Source organism: Lepus europaeus, chromosome 3 (genome assembly GCF_033115175.1).
Source record: "Lepus europaeus isolate LE1 chromosome 3, mLepTim1.pri, whole genome shotgun sequence".
In the NCBI taxonomy this organism is placed as follows: Eukaryota; Metazoa; Chordata; class Mammalia; order Lagomorpha; family Leporidae; genus Lepus; species Lepus europaeus.
In genome coordinates, this window is record NC_084829.1 from 16,687,688 (window position 1) to 16,705,435 (window position 17,748).

The 17,748-nt window shown below is 48.4% G+C and overlaps 1 protein-coding gene and 2 non-coding genes across 3 annotated transcripts; 1 reads left to right on the forward strand and 2 right to left on the reverse strand.

The window, feature by feature from the left end:
- Positions 1 to 1,645: 1,645 nt before the first annotated feature.
- On the forward strand, positions 1,646 to 1,719 carry TRNAT-AGU (transfer RNA threonine (anticodon AGU)). Its single transcript has one exon. It is a non-coding gene; the product is annotated as a tRNA-Thr (tRNA).
- Positions 1,720 to 5,771: 4,052 nt separating this feature from the next.
- TRNAL-CAG (transfer RNA leucine (anticodon CAG)) lies at positions 5,772 to 5,854 on the reverse strand. The gene has a single exon. It is a non-coding gene; the product is annotated as a tRNA-Leu (tRNA).
- Positions 5,855 to 10,159: 4,305 nt separating this feature from the next.
- On the reverse strand, positions 10,160 to 16,029 carry LOC133756420 (butyrophilin subfamily 1 member A1-like). Its single transcript, XM_062187114.1, has 7 exons — positions 15,954 to 16,029; positions 15,401 to 15,748; positions 13,029 to 13,310; positions 11,778 to 11,927; positions 11,285 to 11,305; positions 11,171 to 11,197; positions 10,160 to 10,842 (listed from the first exon to the last, which is right to left on the reverse strand). Exons 1-7 carry the CDS (start codon positions 16,027 to 16,029, stop codon positions 10,160 to 10,162), a joined length of 1,587 nt encoding a protein of 528 aa, XP_062043098.1.
- Positions 16,030 to 17,748: the final 1,719 nt, after the last annotated feature.

Sequence of the window (17,748 nt, forward strand, 5' to 3'; positions counted from 1 at the left end):
TCTATCCCCAATAAAACCTCGTTACCTTGCTCTTTGTCTCACAGCTGAATTCTTTCTTGTGAAGACAAGAACCCCAGGACTTCTCTCCGGTGACAGATCTAAGGCCTTTGTCCTCACTCCATCACCCAGAGGAGTGGAAGTTTTCCCAGAATCTGACCAAAGTCCATTCTTCTCTAACCCTGCCTCAGGGACCCTCTTTCCCTATAACACTATGTAGGAAAATGGATCAATTGATATGCGCTCCCTATGTAAGCGCCCAATACCCAATACGCAGGCCTGGAGGGACCCCTCCCCAGGCACCCTCCTGGGTAGCAGGAGTCCTGATTCCCAACTCTCTATGAAATCTTTCACTATCTTTGCCTTTGCTCACCCCACCCCCCATTGTCCGTATTGTAATTCTTCCTCACTGTGAGGCACAGAACCGACTCCCAATCCCTGTAACAATATTCCATAACATCTCCAGTCTGAATGCAGGCCGGGCTCTCAGTTCCTCCCTGAGTCTGTCAGGTGTGTGCTCTCCATCAAACTTGGCTGGCACGCATACTGCCACTGTCTCGCATCTGGGGAGACAAGAACCTTAGATTCAATCCTCTCTGGTGACAGGTTCACACCCAGGTAGCTGTAAATGATCTTCCAAAAGTTATTTTTGGCTACTGAACTTCCCAACAATTCTGTGCAAACACTGTCAGCTGCTAGTTCGAAGGGAACTCCCACTATTGGCTGGTGCTACCCAGCGTCAGGTGTGGCTGGGTTGCCTGCGGTTATATGGTTCCACACACTAATAACTTGGTGGGTATTGTTCTTATATTGAAGAAGTAAGGGAACAGATCTCATGTAAAAGTGAACCGCACTTAGAGGCTTCACTTGGGAGTGACTTCCACAGCTAAGACAACTATTTGCAAAGTCTGCAGAGTTTCACTAACTCCCTTTGTTCAAATCATACTTCCTAGGGCAGATTTAATTTTAACAGGCACACAGCACGTTGGTAACGCTTGCAAATACTCTTCCAAGATGAGATTGTTAAGAAGTAGGACCCCAAGGCTGCTCCCCCTCCAACGTGGCAGCCACAAGGGGTTCTCCTTCTTTACCTCCTTCCAAGATGAGATTGTTAACCAGGAAGTCTTGCATTTTTAAGGCACAATTCTGATATCTGATTAATACGTTTTATATGATAAAACGGAGCTCAATTTTACGGGAAAAAAATGGGGCAGAGAATGACCAGAATTTGAATTAACTTGCAGTTTCATTTACAAGCCATGCAATAAGAGCAGATGGCTTGCTTCGCGCACGGCCCGGTCTTTGGTGCTGGAGCGTGCTCCGGTACAAGCGGCTGCACCCCCTCTCTGCGCCCCACCCCAGGCCCTTTCCGACCCCGGCGAGACGCGCGGCTGGACTCTCGACCACGCCAACTGCTGCGCGGAGTCGCCTCGCGTGCTGGGGTTCAGGGTCTCCCTCCCGCGGGAAACTCAATTTTCCTGCCCGGAGCGATTTCCTATCTCCTTGGGGGCGAGGTCCAGCTCCATCTTCAGGGTTTGTGAAGCAGCCTGGCGGCTACTGGCGCTCAGTAACGGACGAGTGAATAAACGCACAGAACAAAAGCAGAGATCATCCCTTTCCTTGCCGGCTCAGGAGGTCCTTGCGTGCTGGCTCCGTGGCTTAGCTGGTTAAAGCGCCTGTCTAGTAAACAGGAGATCCTGGGTTCGAATCCCAGCGGGGCCTTTTGTGGTTTTTCCCTGCCTCATTACAGAGATAATTCTATCCTGACCTTTACGGCTACTTTCCCCAAGGGGGTTCCATCCAAGTGTTTTATACGATCCGAAGGGGACGCTCATGGTAGACAAAGAGAATGCACAGATGACTTCTCTTGTGTTTCAAAAAAGAAAAAACTTTCTTTTTTTTCAAAAAAAAAAAAAAAAAAGAACTCTTGTGTTTCATGATTTTCCTTATATTTTTATTCCATATAGCATTTGTGCAGCAAACAGGAAAGGACTCAGGAGAAGCAGAGGGAGGGACACATCACCAAATGTGAACTATAAGCAGCATCATAATTGGTCCTTCCAGTTTCTCTCCCAGGGTATCCCCGGTACACTCACCATCTGCACTCACAGCTTTCAGAAAGGTCAACGCTGGAGTGATGGATAGAACTGCTGAAGGCTCCAGCATCTCCGACCATCCATAGTAGCCAGTAAACTCCAACCATACAAAACAGACAGTAATTTACTACTTTAAAAAAGTTGCATTGTGCTGAAAGTTCTTTTTTTGGGGTGTGTGTGTGGGGGGGAATCAAAGTGAAAATAAATATGTGTCACCATGCCTTCAAAAAAGACACTGTTGGGAAGAAGCCTCTATCTGAGTGCAGAACACAGTGGCTAGCTGCTGGAAAAGATGGACTTGAACTCCAGGAAGGGCTGAGGTTCCTTCTCCCAAACTCTTCAAGAGGAAGAAAGAAGTCAATTTTGTGTTAGCCAAGAGTTCCTTCCAAAAAAAAAAAAAAAAGCCAGACCAGGGAAGTGGAAGTTCATTGTCACTGCTACCAGTCTCCTCTCCTGTCTTTTAAGACCAGGTTCCAAAAGAACATTTCGCCAGCTTGACTTTTACCACCAGAGCACATTATTTTATGTAGATAGTCAAAGGATTGAAATATGGCCTCCTGTCCTATCTTTGGAAACTGAATGACCCCGTACTTGGAGACCTGGCTCAGGCAGCAACTCCATCTTTATGGGGACTTTGTGCTCCCCTCCTGCAGAGTAATCCCCACCTTTCCCTATAGAAAGGCAGACCCTCTTTTTTCACAAGATTTTTCTCTTTTCTGCTTATGAATGCCTTCTGTTGTTGTTGTTGTTGTTTTTTTTTTTTTTCCAGACTCAGAGTGCAGATCTCCCTCAAATAATGAGATGCATGGGGTCACTGGTGCAGCTGTCAGCGGTACACCACTTCATCCTGCTACCAAACCTGCTTTATCCACTCCCTGCCTGTTAGGTTGAGCCCCAGGAACATTTTCCCAGGGAAGCTGCCAGCCAAGGAGTCCTCAGGGGAGTGCATGCTTTACATATGGAGGCGATGGTACTGGCTCCTGAATCTATAGCACACTGCACATGAGGAGTCTCACCATCTCTTCCAGCGGCTCATTTCCCAACTCTCCTAATAGTCATCAGTTATGGAAGTGATGTATGTGTACAAGTGGAAGTGAGTCACCAACAAATACTTGTGTATCAGTGGCTGTTTGTAGAAGAACTTTCTCTCCTGCGCCAGGCACCACTCATCACACACAAGTTGTGAGTTCTTCCCTGAAGAGGCTGGTGTGAGGGTGACAATTTTGTGCCACGAATCACACAGTGGGATGCAGTCCACTGGAAGTGGGGGGCACCATGAGCCGTATTTGGACATTTAGACTGGGTGGGTGTGCAAGGAGAAGAGACCATGTGAGAACTCACTTCCAAACTGTTGCATGCGGGAGATGTAAACTTACCCAGGCAAGAGAATGGGCAGGAGGAGTGAAATAGATGTTCTGGGCAAAGGGCACAAGGTGAGCTAAGGGATTGCCAAGCTCTGGTAAGTGGAAGTGTCTAGGGAGGGCACGTGTAAGTCTGGATGCTTCTCCTTGTCTGGAGAGGACTGTGGGCCCTTGGGCATCTTTGCCACATGCGGCCTCACAGATGGACTGGACTTGGCAGTGGCTAAGTGTCAAGTGTTTCATGCTTTCTTTCCAAAGACCGTGAATCACCACAGCAGTGTGATGGCATGAGAATTTACCAGTGTGGGTTATGTAGGCCTTTGCTGAGGTTCTCCTGGGGGCAGGTGGAGAGAGGAGGGGCCGCTTCTCTTTCCATCCTGAACAACCAGGCTCCTAGTGTGTCTTTGTGCCAGCCTGTCGACTGCTGGGGCAGGGGCTGCACCTTTCCTGTTCACTGCTGGGCCTCCAGAGATCAAGCACAGGGCCTGGCTGGCAGCAGTGAGATGGCTAATTTTAGGTATCAGGGTCCGTCCCCTAAAAATTGTTTCTGGGTGTTTTCTCTGAGGGTATTTCTGGGTGAGACCAGCATTTGAATCAGTAGACCAGTGTGGTGGGCACCTTCCAATCTGTTGAGGGCCTGGGTAGAGCAAAAGGCTGAGGAAGGAGGGGCCCACCACTTCCCACCCCAGCCCAGCCTCCAGCTCATCTCTCCTCCTGCTCTCCCACCGACTGCCCGGCTTTCAAGCCTTGTATCTGGGCTGAATCACACCCACTGCTTTCCTAGGGGTCCAGCTTGCAGACCACACGTCATGGGGCTCAGCAGCCTGAATAACAGCAGGAGCCAACTCCTCGTAATCTCTCCTGATAGACAGACCATTTGTTTTATTTCTCTGGAGAACCCTGCCTAATACAAGTGAGTACTCAATTATGACCAAAAATTCATCCATCAGGCATTTGTTATTTGCCAGGCATCTTCTAACCACTCCATGCATACTAAGTCAGAACATTCTCACAACTGACTTCTGGAATAAGGTACAATTGTTTCCCAGTTTTAAAGAGGAGGGCACCAAGGCTCAAGGATGCAAAGTTACTTGTGGGGAAGATCGCATAGCCTGTTGGTTGCAGAATCTGGGGTGAGCCCTGCAGCCTGGATTGAACTGGAGCAGCCTGCTGCCCTTCCAAGACCTAGAAGTGCTTCTCATCACCCAATGGGTGCCTGCTTGCCATTTCCTCCTTTCTCTTATGTTGCCACAGCTGAAATGGAGACGCGAAATCGTGTTTAATCTCAATGTTGGGACGGGTCAACATGGAATACATGCATGGCCACCTGGGCAGTAAGAGGAGGCCCCATTTGTTCTTCACTAGCCTTGGAGATGATAGTCTTTCTAAGACATATACATTTACTTTTCTTTCAATGGATAGATGACTATGCATTTTGGGAAACTTTGGAAGGAGGGAATGAGTACAAAGATTTTGAATACCGATAACTGTAAAACAGATTCACAGTACATTTTGCCTTTGTAACCTGGCATTAGATTGAATTTCATTTTTAAAAAGATATGGTGAGGAGAACATTGCAGTCATCTGAGGTCTTTGATTCATTGGGACTTTGCAATAAATGAGTTCAAAGCAGAAGCATTGTGTGTTCATGTTTGTAGCTATTAATGTTCAAGTTGAAAGGACATCAGCAAACTTGAACTTGAGGGACATATCTGCAGATGTCACTAATCATGAACTTTTGTGCATCGAAATCGTGCTTCCTGGATCCTGGGTCCTGTTCTGTCTGCAAAACTAGTGGCTGGGGCCAGCGTGACCTCACTCAGCAGACCTCTAGGCAGCCATTAAAAGCAACCGGTCTAGGCGTGCACAAAACATAGCTGTGCCAAAGGAGTAAAGAAAAAACAGAATGAGGTCTGTGACAGAGTGACACTTACGTAAATTAAAAACACAGGCACTCAAATGAATAGTACATGTTCCACAAAACATATCGAAAGAAAAGGGCGATAAATGTGACAAGAAAAGGAAATTAAAAAGAAAAAAAAAAGTAATGTATAAATACATAAAACAAAAGAGAGGCTCTTGAAGACATCAGTGATGATAATGGGCCATAAACTAAACAGTAGCATTCATTCAATTGTCTCCGAAGGAGAAACTACCGAGAAATAGAGGGAGGAGATTAAGTCTTCAGATTACCTTCTGAGAACAGTACGCACTCATTCTAGAGGTAAAATAATTTTTCGTTTAGTAGTTTTTAAAAAATTGGCTACTGTAGCGAACTGGAAAAAAAACCGAGCGTGAAAAAAAACACCACAGCTGCTGTCAGGAGTGGGATTCGAACCCACGCCTCCAGGGGAGACTGCGACCTGAACGCAGCGCCTTAGACCGCTCGGCCATCCTGACCCGCTGGCGAGCAAGGCCGCTCAGAAGTTACTTCAGTCTGTCTCTTAACGCTTTTCAATGGCTTCTTCCCGCCGCTCCCCTCAGGCGCGTCCGGCGTACTCATCCCTGCGAGCGGGGGCCCAGGGACGGCTCGTCTGCTTCCTGGCCTGCGTCTGTGCACTTTTTGGGCGTGGGGATTGTGGTGATTAAAAAACTTTTGAAAACCGAACCAGAAAACAAAACCGCCGAGTAGCTTCTGTGGCTTCCTGACCGCCACGCTTCCCCGGGGCCGCGGCCCTCGCGGGACCCCGCAAGCGGCGGGCGGCGCCGACCGGAAGTGGGCGCCGGAATGGCGGCGTCGAAGCGCGGCCGAAGCGAGTCCGCCGCGCCGAGGGCCTAGGCAGCTGCTGTCCCGCACCCGCCAGTCTCACGTGAGTTCGGCTGATGAAATACAATGCTGAATTCCTTAAGTTAAGCTTCGCATTTCTGTCTCCAGGGAACCAGTTAGCTGCAGATGTTCAGCCCGGCCCTGACCTGTTGAATCAGAAGTTTCGCTGCTTACAAAGCTGTGATCTTACTTAATGGCAGTGTTATTCTACACTTCAGAACGGACAGAACATTTTTAAATATTCTCACCACACACACACACACACACACAGTAAGGAAAAGGGGCACAGATCGGAGAGGAGACAGGATACGAACTCGCAGCCAAATCTGATTTATTTGCAGAAAATAAATTCACAGAGGTGGGTGGCCAGCTGTCAGCGCACACACAGACCGGCAAAGGTGTGCGACACATAGGTGGCAGAGGGCCCATACCTGAGTGGGCTGGGTTTTTTATATCCTAGGTGGGCTAGGGGTCTGGAAGGGAGGTGGGGGCACCTGGCTTTCGAAAAGAATGCAGGGGGTAGGGTGTGGAAGAACACAGGGTGTGAGACCGCATAGATCTCTTGAAAGAGGCAGGAGTAATATCTTCTCTTGGAAGACTGTTGGCACGATATCCGGTGCATTTATGAAATTGGAAAACTTGGCAGTAAGGCCAAAGGAAGTTCACTAGATCGGAAATGCCAGTTTAAACAGATTCATTCGAATGATCTAGCCTGTGAATTCTCAGTCTCTTACTAAGGCATCAGTAAGCATCATGTGGCTTCAGTTAGTGTAAGAAGGTTTCAAGATCACTGGGGCATGAACAACAAAGAAAATTAGCTTTCTCTGTCTTTTAAAATGTATTATTTTTATGAAAAGCAGAGTTAGAGAGATAGAGAGAGAGAGATCCTGCATCTGCTGATTCACTCCCCAAATGGCCACAATGGCCAGGCAGAATCCATCTGGGTCTCCCACAAGGGTGCAGGGTCCAAGCACTACTTGGGACATGAACTGGCACCCATTTAGGATGCCAGCATCGGGCATGGCAGTTTAAGCACGTTTTTCCACAGTGTTGGCCCCTGAAACTTATCTTTGTAGAAAGGAAGACTCAAGCCAGCAAGCAGTTGTGCCAGGTGAAGTCCCCAGGATCCAGGCCCTGCCTGTCTGTCTTGGGTGGTTGGTTGCCTGTTATCTCCTGCTCTGAAATGAACCCTCTGTGCCCGGTTCGAGCATGGAAGGTTCAGGTGTCTTTCTTGAAAAAACACAAGCTAAAAGCTGCACAGATCATTGCTTTCACTTTCCGCTTGCCAGAACACTGTCCGTGGGTGCGCTAGATACAAGTGGAAAATGTCATTTTCATTCTGGGCGGCTATGCGTCCGGCTAAAATTTGGGAGTAGGCAAGAGCAGATCTGGGTGAAATCTACCAGTCTCTGTTGCGTGGGATTAAAAATAGGGACTTCAGTCTCACAAAGAGGATCACATGGAGACTCGTTCAACTTTCACATTCTGTGTGTCTATCACTGTATCTCCCATTAATCCATGCGGCCTGCTTAAATCTCTTCTGTCTGTTATAGCAACCATATCAACACCTCAAAGAATTTCAAACTGCAGTGAAACCCCAAATCAGGTGTTGGATTTGGTCATATTTTCAGATGAGGTTTTTAATTGTTAGAATAAAATGTCATGTGTTTTCAGGAAAATAAGTTCCTTCCAATTTAAAATGAGTTGTGGAACGGGAATAAATAGCTAGGGAGTGGGGAGTGGGCTCTCAGGGGGCTGGTGCAGCTGGGAGGTCTTAGTGCGGTCAGAGGTGGACAGAGAAGAAGGCAGAGTCTGAGAGGTACTGAGGGCCAGCATGGAGGGGCTGCTGCTGTGCGCGTGTTTTCCTTTCAGTCTGAGTGTCTGGGCTCAGTCACCTTGTAACTGTCCCCAGTGCCAAATCAGAATGAGGACAATGTTGGAGAGTAAAGGAAAGAGAAAGTTTAATCTCCTGCTAGATGAGGACAGTATCAGCTTGACATCTTAGAAACCACTGTCCTGCTTAGTGATGATGGTCTGGGGTTTCTGTGAACACTGCAAAGGGAGGGTGGGTCCATGTGAGACTGGCGAGGTGTATCTCAGACCTTCTTCCAGTTCCTTGGGAAACTCGCGAGCTGGCTTGACTTTATCCCAGGGAAGACATAGCAGGATATGATGTGCTACAAAACAGTATTTGACTGAGATCTGAAAGATGCAAAGTATTACCTTAAGAAATTTCAGTGTTTCATTAATCAGGGTGAAGCCCACTCAGCCTGAAGCCCATGCTTATCGTACCCTTGGTTATGTGTACCTCTGCATTTTGGTAAACAGATTCGGACCTTTGGTCATGCCAATCAGGGAGGGCTAGATGAGTTTGCAACTGCAGCTGGCTTTCTCAAGACGTTTCTGGATTTCACAGACAAGCATTATTTAGCTGTTTGAACGGACACTTTAGTCAGTCACTGGATCAATATATATATTTTTTTATCAGAATCTGAAAAGGAAAAGAAAGACGTATTTGGTCTGATAACAGAGGCAAACATGCACATGCCATTAAAACAATAACTGACTTCATTTTGTGCTGCCAAATGCCAGCTCTGTGGTCACGTGCTTGCCTCTGCTTATCAGACAGCACCCATATGGGATGCCGGCGCCGCAGTCAGAGGCCTAGCCTACCACAGTACTGTGGCCTTTTCATAAGTAGCTTGATTCCATGCTTCCCTGCCTTGGGGAGCCCGCAGCCGTCAGGCTTGGAGATGGCCTGGGATCATGCAGAATGGCACTGTCTCGGCCAGCCGCAGCCCCATGTGGATTCTTCCCTCAGTTTCCATCAGGAAAGGAAAGTTCAGAGGCTGCTTTCAGCATGTAGACAGACTCATTTATTAGGTAAAGACTGTGGCAACAGCGATTCTGGAAGGTGGAAAAATACAGTGAAAATGGAAGGAGTGACCCAGGGTAAACTTGCAGTCCATTGGGAAAATAAGCCACTTGTTGGCAGATCCAAACCGATGTGATCCATCTAGCCGCGCTGAGCAGTGACACAGAGCTGGGTGGGCAGCCGCACAGTGTGGAAATGCAAGGCCGTGGAAGGTGCCTGAAGGTGTGGGAGGGTTTGGACGAGGGGGTGAGGGCTGAGGGGCCTGAGGCTGAGACTGTGGCTGATGAAGTGTTGCTATCACTGGAGGATGGTTCCTGGACATATCTTTGAAGTGAAGTGGAACTTGTGGAGTCAACAAAGCGAGGTTAGACTCACCTGCAGGCAAGGGAGGGAAAGCGAGGGCACAGGGTACAGAGAGAGGGACAAGCCCAAGGCAAGGCTATGCAGATCACTTTGCCTTTTGTCCAGAATTATCTCCTCTGTCACACTTTCTGTGCAACCCCATGAAGCTCTTCTACTCCCTGGCTCAGCTCCTGTAGAAGTAGGGCCAGCTTCCTCTGTCTTCTAGGACATGTCTTAGAAAATTCAAGATATAGGCCAAAAAACCCCAGGGGCAGGCCAAGGGGTTCACATCACTTTCCTCCATTGTGATGTCCCTTTCAAGCTCCTATAAGGAATTTCAGCCTGGAATCATCCTTCTCGGTACCCATTCTTCCACATGCCCCTATCTGGATACCAAGACACTTCTGCCACAACTCCATGCCAGCCTATGCCCATTTTGATCCCAGAGCTATCCTTTGCGTTTGCCTCAAGCCCTTCCCTGCAGTTTCTAATCTTACGGGACAAGGAAATACTAAGAGCAGTGTAAGAGTCACCCTTCCATCTCTTGAAAATCGGTACGGAAACAGGTTAGGAAGGTCCTTCTCCCCACTCTTTGTAGCAGCAGCAGCAGCGTAACCTTTCCAAGACAAGTTAATTGCTGCCCAACAGGAAGCACAAAGGCTGGCTGGCACTGGCAGCTGAAGCCCCAGGGTGATGGAGGAGAAGGTTAGAGCAAAGAGAGCTAGTTGCACTGGGACATTCCTTGGCCGGGTTGGGTAGGGATTAATTTAGAATGGAGAGTGTCTGTGTTCCCAGAGGCAGCGTCCTCCCCCATAGGGGACAATGGGATGTCCTTAGAGAGGCCCTGGGCATCTGCAGCTACTGTGACCCCCTCAGGCCCGCCAGCAGTTGGGCAGATGGTCAGAGGCTTCTTCCCACAGGACCACAGGCAAAAGAAGGGCCGGAGAGGGCACGAGAAAGAGATGTTGGAGAAAGAATAGATATGGGATCCATCGGCCATGTTGTAGAAGGAGACGTCTCCTGCATCACAGTCCAGGAAAATCCCAACCCTGCGGGGGGGTCCTGCCAAGGGGAGAGGGGTCCGGAGCGGGGTGAGGGCCCAGTAGCCATTTCCATAGAGCTCCACAGCCCAGAAGCCATTCTCGGGAGTCATGGGGTCAAATCCTTTCTTGACCACGTTCTCCCTGCACACGCCAATGGCCCAGTCAGTCCTGTCTCCCACCTCCACCTCCCAGTAATGCCTGCCCAAGGTCAAGGCCTCACGGCCCAGCACACAGGGCCAAGAGTCAAATCTCTCTGGTTTCTCAGGCAGTTTCTGACGGGAATCTTCCAGTCGAACAGATTTTAAATCTTCATACAGGAAAAGGTGCGGGTGGGCTGTGTCTGGGTCCAGAGTCACATCAACTGGAGAGAGAGAAAGAGGGAGAGCAGGGCTGACCACGGGTGAAGAGGTAGGAGGAGCTGTCTGGGCTGCTCAGGGGTTTCCATCCCCATGGGCCCCTCCCTCCTGGGTAGCTACATGTGATGTAATGGCTGACTGTCCCTAATGGGACTCTGTCAGAGGGTGTTTGTCCCTGGGCCATCAGCAAGGGGCCTCTCTGTGTCTCCAGGAGAGTGTTGAGGCCCTGTGCACTGCCTCTCCCCTTTCTCTTCTCACTAGAGCTTGCTGCTATTTTCATATTCAAGTGCTGTAGACGGAATTTCTGGGCCATGAGAGTTCAGAGCCACTGACCTGCGTGCAATGTGGCCTTTTTCCATTCTGCAATGAAAAAGAGAGGTTGTCACTGACGGATTACCTAATAAGACAGAGAAAACCCTGTGCATGAGATAACAAGACTGAACTTACTGAGTTCCTCCAGGAGTTTCTCTGGAAAACAAACAGAAATAACTCAATGGACAGAACTGGTGTGGAAGACACAACAAAGGCGAAACTGTTTACTTCATGGTCACCTCATTATTAAAACATTATCGAGAAATCGAAAACAAGGATTGTTTTGTTCTATTTTCTAGGAAATATGCAGAAAGTTCTTACTGGCTTGGGATCATATCCTTAATAGTAAGATCATTACTTGGAAATGGAGTTTGAGGTGGGAGTTGGGCCTGGGGGTGGGTTGTAAGTAGGCCTCAGGTCTAATTTCTCAATCAGAACTGGTTTTGACTCTGCCCAAGCCTCTGTTCTTCATGTTGGTCATCTGTGATTTCAGAGGCCTTATAATCCCGCCCGACTTGCAGAGTTCTGCAATCAAATATCTTCCTGTCAGAAGCCATTCTGGAAGACCAGGACCCACTTGTCCTCTGAAGCAGTCCTGAGAGGTAGCCTTGTGGATTCTGTGACTTACCTTTAGAGCTGAATGCATGCTTCCTCTCTTTGGCTCTTTCCTTGTATAGTCTCCAGATGAAAAATATGGACCCAATGGTGAGAAGTCCTAGGATTATCAGAATGACAGCAACAACCACAATCCAGGGAGGCAATCTTGGGAAGAAGGGAGCTAGAACAGAATGCCCAAGAGGAACATTGTTGAGAAAGTGTGAGCAAGTCCACCCATGCCATCTCTCAGTGTCACTGTAAGCAGAAAAATTTGAGCAGGAGTGGACAGAGAAAGAGGAATGGAGAGTCCCTTTGGGAAACTCTCCCCCTGTGAAACAAAGGCAATATGGGCCGATTCATGTCACTGCAAAAATCTGTCCTTATCAATGCAAAATGGGAGCTAAAAGGAAACAGGGGGCAAATAAGGGAGAGGAAATGTCACTTCTGTGTGCAACAGAATGGGATTCATTGGTGGAATAATCAGGAAAGGTTCCTGCCTGAGCCATAAGTAGCTTCTGGGAAATAATAAGAGGATTTGTGTTCTTGAGGACCCTGGAAAGCTAGACCGCACTCTAGCATGGGATGAGAATTGGAAGGGGATAGGAGTGAAGGTAGTGAAACTAAAATAAAGAACTTAGTCTTCTTGTTTATTTAAGGAGAGAAGATTCTGGGCCAGGAATATACCAAGGGGTGAAGCTTCTCTATCTTTGATTCTCCTAAAATGGAAAACCTATGGTCTGGTGTTGTGGTGTAGCAGGTTAATCCAACACCTGCTGTGCTGGTATCCCACATGGGTGCTGGGTTGAGTCCCAAACGCTCTACATCTGATCCAGCTCCCTGCTAATGCATCTGTGGAAGCAGCAGAGGATAGCCCAAGTGCTTGGGAACTCTGCACCCACGTGGGACACCCGAAAGAATCCCCGGGCTCCTGTCTTATGGCCTGGCCCAGTACCGGCCGTTGTAGCCATCTGTGGAGTGAACCAGCAGTTAGATCTTTCTGTCTCTCCTTCTCTCTCTCTCTAACTCTGCCTTTCAAATAAATACAATAAATCTTAAAATAAAATAAAATAAAATGGAAAACTGAAATTTCTATGAGATCCAGGTAGAGTTTATGCCTTCAGAATCTATTTGGAGAAGTTGGTAGGATTCCCTCAAGTCTGTAGCAAAGAGATGAGAAGGGAAAAGTAGACAGTTTCTGCCATGAGGTCTTCTCTGGACAGCTGTCCCAGGTAGTGTAGCTGTGAGTGCTGTGAGCACAGGAACCAGAAGTGGTCCTGCTGACCTGGTATCGAAACCCCTGCTTCCTTCTCCTGGCCAAGCAGGGGGTTCTGGATGCAGCAAGACATGTTCCCCAGGGAGGTGTCTCTGATGACCACTGAAGTAGCCACAGTGAACAGGCCTTCTTCATCAGCACTCCTGGACTCAGACACGGATGCAAGCTTCTCTCCCCAGGAAGTTCTCCACTGCACCTGCGGCTCTGGGTACCATCCTACTGAGTTGCACTCCAGTCGGATCTCTCCATTCTCTTGAACTTCCATATGGATGTGCGGATCAGAGCCCAGAGCTGTAGGAAGAGAAGCTGGCCTTAATATTTTAGTGGATGCCCTTCTGGGAGTCTTAAAACCATAGGGCTACAGAGTTTGAGAGAGGGGTCAAGTAGACTGGGAGTGGGAGCGACTCAAGTCCATAATTTGTCACTCAAGGAAATGAGGCATCAGTACAAGGAATTTCATCTACCTTAGCAGAGAGGCATACCTTCCTTTGAAATTTAGGCAGAAATGTGATAGGCAGGCATGGGATGACTGTTTAGCTAGCTGGAACAGGAAGACCAGTGGCTTATGGGTAGACTAGTAGTCGAAGCTAGGGCTCCAGAACTGGGAGTTATTAGTTGAGGCTAGGGCTCCAGAACTGGGAGAGAGCTCAGTGGCCGGAAGTATTATGAAAAGGCTTTGGAGGAGAAGGAGAACTAGAATTGGATATTTGAAGATGAACAGAGAGGGAGTATCACTGAGGAGATGGGGAGGTGGAGGTTGTTTCCCCTGAGATTGTAGTCCACAATTTAAGTTCCCTTGAACTGTGATGCTGATTCAGGAATTTTCTTATTGGTTTCAACCTCACCTTCCTTTATATCATCATGCCCTAACACAGAGCAACATAGTGCTTCCTTTCCTGTCTGTTCAACTTTAGAAAAACACCGAGTGTCAGAGTTCTTTTTTTTTTTTTTTTTTTTTTGACAGGCAGAGTGGATAGTGAGAGAGAGAGAGACAGAGAGAAAGGTCTTCCTTTGCCGTTGGTTCACCCTCCAATGGCCGCTGCGGCCAGTGCATCTCGCTGATCCGAAGCCAGGAGCTAGGTGCTTCTCCTGGTCTCCCATGCGGGTGCAGGGCCCAAGGACTTGGGCCATCCTCCACTGCAGCACTCCCGGGCCATGTGTCAGAGTTCTTAAACATGTCTAAAGCCATGGTTCAAATCCATGTTCTAGGTTTGTATATGTGAGAATGAATATTCTTTTCATAAAAAGGGCTGCCACTTTCATCAGATCTCAAAGGCATCTGTCATTTATAAAAGGCATCTGTCACTTACAAAAGGCAACAACCGTTTTATGCTATCAAATCTCTAGGTTTTTATACCTTTATGGTATCTTTCATAGAAATGAAACATGAGTTCTATATGATGCTGCACAGGGGGCACTTTGTTATGACGTGGAGACCCCAAATATCATGCAAGTGGTTTTCCTTTTTTTTTTCCCCTAAGACAATGTCTAGACTGCGTAGGAGAGAGATGACACTCATTTCATCTCCATTTACAATGGCCCAATATTATTTTCTCCCATGTGTATAACTGCTCATAGCATTGGCAAGTGTTTTTCAAACTGTCTTTATTTGAATATATATAAGGAGTACACTTGTATATTATGCATTTGAGATCGGTCTAAGTCATAGAAATAGTATAAGTATACAGTGCTTTTCCAGTGAAAACGTAGTTTCTCATATACTGCTCTTACCATTTTTTTTTAATCTAATTACTAAACCTTCCTGGATAAATGCTTTCCCAGTCTTACAGTAGGAAAGGCAGCCAGGAGATCTGCTTGATCTTAAGTGGGAACGGCAGGGCTCAGTGCCCATTTTTCTTCCTGAGCACTAACCATTTTCTTTATCATTTCAGTCTGAATTTTGGCTTGAAACAAAAAAAGAAATTAAAAAAAAAATCTTTTCTGGGCAGATCGAGAATATTAGCTCCATGATCTTAGGAAATCAGCCCTTAGAGACTGAGCCCTAAAGGAGCTTCAGTTCGTTGCATGCTTGCTGCAGCCTTTAGTGCTGGTGGAAACCGACACATCCTAACTATTCGTCTCTAGGACCTGATCAAGAAGACAAGGTTACTGCTGTAAAAGAACATCGCACAGCCACATCTTAGGATTATGTAACTGTTTTCCCAGGCTAGTAGTGCCGGGAGATGGAGATCGCTGCAGGAAACCCTTACAGCAAAGGCCTGTGCGGCGCCCTCACCCCCTGCCCGCTGCTCTAAGGAAGGCCGGCCAACCTCTCCGACCCAAAAGGGATTGGGGAATGGATCTGGTAGTTCTCAAAGTGACGAAGCCACAGGACATACAGCTTGGGTCCCGGGGAAGGCCGAAGCCCTCTGTCCACTTACCGGCCACCTTCAGGCTCACGGCGGCCTCCTGGTAGCTGCTGTCCTTCCTGAAGATGCACCTGTACTCGCCGTCGTCGGAGGCCCTGATGGCACGGATCCGCAAGGCTGCGCGCCCATCGGCGAGCGCCCCCGGCACCAGGGAGGCCCTCCCGCGGTACTCGGGCATCTGTTCATCCTCCTGCTCGTGCCCCGCCAGGAGCACCAGCACGGCCGGCGAGAAGGTGTGTCGGAACCACCGCAGCTCCGTGCGCTCGGCGCTCGCGTTCACTGGCAGGTGACAGGGCAGCTCAGCGTCTCCTCCCACGACAGCTAGGATGGGCTCCGGGGGTCTGAGGACTTCAAAGGGGGCTGCCCAAAACAATGAAAGCAAACAACAACAGAACCCGTGCAGTCAGACAGGACGTGCGTGCGGGTGAGAGCTGGAGGCTGACACAGCCCTGGTTCCCATCCCATCCTGTCTCCCACTCCTTTGACAGCCTGGGGGGATGCCATGTGGATGCCGGAGGGGGTCACTAGGGAGAACTAGGCAGGATCCCTTATGGGGGAGACTTACCTGAATCCAGGGTGGGCAGCTGCAGGAGGATGAGGGTGAGCAGACACCTGGGGAGGGCGCTTGGGGAAACGGCCATCTCCCTCCTTTCTGGGACAGCAACACACAGGAGTGAGTCCCTGAGGAGCTTCAGCCTCAGACAGGCATGCACAGGCGGTGGCTGGGGGTTCTGCAGACCGCCTGCTCTGCCTGCATCTCCCTACAGTTCCTTCCGACCTGGAGGGCTCTGGCCATTTGCATCTGCAGCTCTTTACCTTCTCCCAAGTGGGGATTTTCCATCATACTACCGTCAGCACCTGAGCACTTCCCTACGTTTAGACAAGCAGGGATCAGACAATGAACCAGACCCTGAAAACCCAAAGGAGAAGTCGGAGAAGAGGGGTGTTGTACCAATTAGTGGGTTGCATTTAAATAAACAAATCTTGGAATTCACTCTGCTAAAAAGCTTCCTTCCAAATACAATAATTTGGCATTTGCCTTTAGCAAGGATAATAAAGATGAAGGCATGGAGACGAAAATGAGGACGGAGAAAATGAAAAGAGAGAAAGATGGGAGGAGATGGGGGGTAGCTGAAGAACAATAAGGGGGCCTAGGGTACAGGAGGAAGGAGTTGGGGGCTAGAACTGTGCTCTGCTGGCTGCCCACCCTCCCAGGGGCACTCACTGACCTGGATGATCTTGGAGGAAAAGGCTTCAGGAACCACTGCTTCCAAGTGCGAAACTGCTTAGTGCCTCTGGGCAAAAGTTAAAAGCTGGCAAGAGAAGGAAGGGGAAGTGCTCTCAGGAAGGCCTGCCCCCAAGGTGGCCCGGTGCATTTACTTTGGAAAAAAAAAAAAAAAGAAGAAGAAACATTTTCCAGAGAGATGGAAATGGATCTGGAAGCTGGACTAAATAAAAAGGATTGAGAGGAAAAGGGGGTGGGGTGGGGATTGACAGAAATTCTCAAATGGACTATGAGGCCTGCAGGCGGTTAATTCATCTCTCTAAGCCTCAGTTCTTCTATCTTTTTATCTTTTTTTTTTTTAAGATTTACTTATTTTTATTTGAAAGGCAGAGTTACACAGAGAGACAGAGAGATTTCCATCCTCTGGTTCACTCCCCAAATGACCCTAAAGGCTACTACTGGGCCAGACCAAAGCCAGGAGCTTCTTCCAGATCTCCCATGTGGGTACAGGGGCCCAAGCACTTGGGCCATCTTCTGCTGCTTTCCCAGGTGCATTAGCAGGGAGCTGTACTGGAAGTGGAGCAATCGGGACTCAAACCAGTGTCCATAGAGGATGCCAGTGCTGGCAATGGCTTAACCCGCTATGCCACAGTGCCAACTCCGTTTCTTTTTTAATCTTTAAAGTGGAATAATATTTATAATACCTTCCTTAAAGAGGTGTTGGGAATATTAAATGAGATTAAGCAGGAAAGGGGCTTAGTACATAATAGGGACTCAGAAGAAGGTAAATTGTTAATCTGTTATTATTTCTCTTTTTTTCTTTTTAAAGATTTATTTATTTATTTGAGAGGCAGAGTTATAGAGAGAGACAGAAAGAAAAGTTTTCCATCAGCTGGTTCACTCCCCAAATTGCTGCAACAGCTGGAGCTGGGCCAGTCAGGACCCAGGAGCTTCTTCTGGGTCTCCCACATGGGTGCAGTGGCCCAAGCACTTGGACATCTTCCATTGCTTTCCCAGGCACATTAGCAGGGAGCTGGATTGGAGGTGGAGCAGCCAGAACTCGAACCACGGCTCATATGGGAAGCCAGCGCCACAGGCAAGGGATTAACCTACTGTGCCACAGTGCTAATCCCAA